A 3,923-nucleotide genomic window follows, 5' to 3' on the forward strand; every position below is an offset into this window, starting at 1 on the left:
AAGAAGTTTTTCAGAGATACCGCAATAGCATCCCCGCAAGCGGTCAATCCTGCTTGCCTAAGACAATGGTCTCCATGCGTCGTTCCACATCACCCCCGTAGTAGGGCTTAATTCGTTGACCATTGACTTTAAATGCGTTATTCCCATCTTCAGTTGTTAGCTCCACTGTGCCATAGGGAAAGATAGTCTTGATGCGGAATGGCCCAGACTAGCGGGACTTCAACTTCCCTGGAAACAATCACAAACACGTGTTAAAGAAAAGTACCTATTGACCCTCGAAGAATGTTCGGTTGTTTATGTGGTCATCATGCCATTTCTTGGTTCTCTCCTTATAGAGCTTGGCATTTTCGTAGGCGTTCATTCGCCACTCGACCAGCTGGTTCAATTGTAACTTCCGTACTTTCCCCGCGCTTGCTAGATCAAAGTTCAGCTTCTTGCTTGCCCACATTGCCTTGTGTTCCAACTCGAGAAGTAGATGACAAGATTTTCTAAAGACCAGAGCATATGGGGACATGCCAATTGGAGTTTTGAAGGTAGTTCTATATGCCCAGAGTGCTTCATCAAGCTTAGGTGACCAATCCTTTCTGGAGGTACTGACTACCTTCTTCAAGATAGTCTTGATTTCTGTATTAGAAATCTCTGCCTGCCCATTGGTTTGTGGGTGATATGCGTTCGAAATTCTATGGCTGACATTAAACTTGGTCAACAGGTTGGTGAAAATGCGGTTGATGAAATGTGAGCCTTCATCGCTGATTAAGGCCCGATGCGTTCCAAATCAAGTAAAAATATTCTTCTTGAGAAATTTCGCCACCATGGCCGCATCATTCTTAGCACATGCGATGGCCTCAACCCACTTCGATACATAGTCAACTGCGACCAGGATGTATTGATGAACTTTTGAAGGCAGAAAAGGGCCCATAAAGTCGATTCCCCATACATCAAATAATTCAATCTCCAAGATTGAAGTCAGAAGCATTTCATTTCTTCTAGACATGTTCCCCATTCTCTGGCATCTATCGCACTGCACAATGTGGGCATGGGCATCCTTAAACAGTGTTGGCCAAAAATAGCCACTCTGTAGGACTTTTGCAGCGGTTCGCTGCCCCCCAAAATGTCCTCCATAAGGGGATTCATGACAAAGCTCCAAAATGTGCATGGCTTCATGCTCGGGAACACATCGACGTAAAATATGATCAGGTCCAAGCCGATACAAAAAGGGGTCGTCCCAGAAATAAAACTTGACGTCATGTCTTAGCTTCCTCTTCTGCTTGTATGTGTAGTCTTCTGGTACTTGGCTACAAACTATGAAATTTACGATGCCTGCACCATGGGACATTAACGCGTACCGACATCAGCAGCTCGTCAGGGAATCTTTCTTCAATGTCTTTTTCTTTCTCCTGAACCTCGCAATTTTCTAATCTTGATAGATGATCTGCGACTTGGTTCTCGGTGCCCTTTCGGTCCTTGATCTCTAAGTAAAATTCTTGCAGGAGTAGTACCCACCTTATCAGTCTCGATTTCGCATCCTTCTTTGTCATAAGGTATTTGATCGTAGAATGATCAATATACACCACAACATTTGTTCTAATCAAGTACTGTCGAAACTTCTCCAGTGCAAATACCAATGCAAGAATTTCTTTTTCCTTGGTTGTATAATTTTCCTGCGCATCATTCAACGTTTTACTAGCATAATAGATAGGATTCAAAACCTTATCTTTGCACTAACTCAAGACTGCGCCCACTGTATATCCACTAGCGTCACACATCAACGTAAAAGGTTGTGTCCAATCCGACACAATTAGAATGGGTGCGGTGATGAGCGCATTTTTCAGCGTGTGAAATGCTTCGGCGCATTCGTCATCAAAATCATATTCACAGTCATTCTTGGGGAGCGCACTTAGGGGCCTTGCGATCTGAGAAAAGTTGTAGATAAATCTTTGATAAAATCCTGCATGTCCCAGAAAACTCCTAAGTGTTTTCACATTGACTGGTGGTGGTAAATTGGAAATTGTGTCGATTTTCGCTTGATCAACTTCCAATCCTGCCTTTGATATTTTGTGACCTAGGACAATGCCTTCTTCAACCATAAAGTGGCATTTCTCCCAGTTCAGAACGAGATTCATTTCAACGCATCTCTTTAAGACTTTTTCAAGATTTGATAAACAGGAGTCATAAGTATTGCCAAAAACTGAAAAGTCATCCATAAATACCTCGACTAACTCCTCTAACAAATCTGAAAATATTGCCATCATACACCTCTGGAAGGTACCTGGTGCATTACAGAGTCCAAACGGCATGCGACGGAATCCAAATGTGTCAAATGGGCACGTGAAGGTTGTCTTATCTTGATCCTCCGGCGTAATCGCAATTTGGTTGTACCCTGAGTAGCTGTCAAGAAAACAAAAGAACTCGTTCCCCGCTAGTCGATCTAACATTTGATCAATAAATTGGAGTGGGAAGTGGTCCTTCTTAGTGGCCAGATTTAATTTGCGGTAATCCATACATATTCTCCACCTTGTCCTTGTGGGAATTAATTCCTTCTTGTTGTTGGTGACGACTGTCATTCCCCCTTTCTTTGGAACGCATTGCACTGGGCTTACCCAGCTGTTATCAGATATAGGGTAAATGACGCATGCATCAAGCCACTTTACTATCTCTTTCTTCAAAACCTCCCTCATGGCAGGGTTCAATCGACGTTGCCTTTTTATAGATCCTGTTTTTCCTTCTTCCAGACGAATCTTATGCATGCAATACGAGGGACTGGTTCCTCGAATATCTGCCAAGGCCCATCCCAAATCCTTTGCGTTGTTTTTCAGGATCTAGATAAGTGCTTACTTCTTCTCTTTTCTTAGAAAGGCCGATATAATAACCGGTAAAGTGTTATTGCGCCCCTAAATACACATACTTGAGGTGCACTGGCAACGACTTCAACTCTAACATGGGTGGTTCTTCTAGAAATGGCTTAGTACGTTGCGTTGTTCATTCAAATAACTTGGGTGTTTCAAAATCTGACCCAGTTTGTATTGCGGCGCAATTTTTCTCCCACATTGCGCTGATATCAAAGTCTTCTTCCTCCGATTCTTCCTGAGGCTCATGCCAATGATCATCCTACAGTTCTTCAACATATTAACAATTCTCCATATCACGTAGTTATTTCAACGCATTGAGAATGTTGAATTTAACTTACTAATCGTTGACTCTTGTGGTAAGCCCTCTTCTCTATACGTTGATCAGTGCTCGCCCTATTGCAAGAAATGGGCGACCCAAGATGATAGGCACCTCTCTGTCAGCTTCATAATCTAATATGATAAAGTCAGCAGGGAAGATAAATTTATCTACTTGCACAAGTACATCCTCTATTTTGCCCTCGGGATGCGTTATTGACCTATCAGCCAACTGCAACGTAACCGTGGTAGGTCTTGCTTTGCCGATATTTAACTTTTTGAAGATTGACAAGGGCATAAGATTTATACTTGCCCCCAAATCACACAGCGCATTCCCAACTTCTTTTCCCCTATCAAGCAAGGCAGTGTGAAACTCCCGGGATCCTTCATTTTGGAGGGAATGTTGTAACAGCGCACTACATTCATATGTTAACGCAACAGTTTCATTCTCCCCGATCTTCCTCTTGTTGGCAAGTATGTCCTTGAAGAATTTCACATAGCTCGGCATCTATTCCAATGCTTCTATTAAGGGAATGTAATATGCAATTGTTGAAGAACATCTAGGAACCTTTGGAGGATCCCACTGTACTTTCTGTTCAATTGGCTGTTCATTGACGTCCTGTGCTTGTTGTGTTTTAGGAGCCGGAGGTTGCGATGATTTTGAATTTAAGTCTTGTTGAGATTCATCCTTTGTAGATGTACTTTCTTCTGAACTAGTAATTCTGTCATTAATGGTTGATGGTTCATCGTTGATGGTTA

General features: G+C 42.5%; 1 protein-coding gene across 1 annotated transcript; it reads right to left on the reverse strand.

Annotated features, from left to right (window-relative positions):
- Positions 1-3,219: 3,219 nt before the first annotated feature.
- On the reverse strand, positions 3,220-3,672 carry LOC120073624 (uncharacterized). Its single transcript, XM_039026432.1, has one exon. The coding sequence runs from the start codon at positions 3,670-3,672 to the stop codon at positions 3,220-3,222; it is 453 nt and encodes a 150-aa protein (XP_038882360.1).
- Positions 3,673-3,923: the final 251 nt, after the last annotated feature.

This window comes from Benincasa hispida, chromosome 3 (assembly GCF_027475165.1).
Source record: "Benincasa hispida cultivar pf3 chromosome 3, pf3_genome.v1.1, whole genome shotgun sequence".
Taxonomy (NCBI): Eukaryota; Viridiplantae; Streptophyta; class Magnoliopsida; order Cucurbitales; family Cucurbitaceae; genus Benincasa; species Benincasa hispida.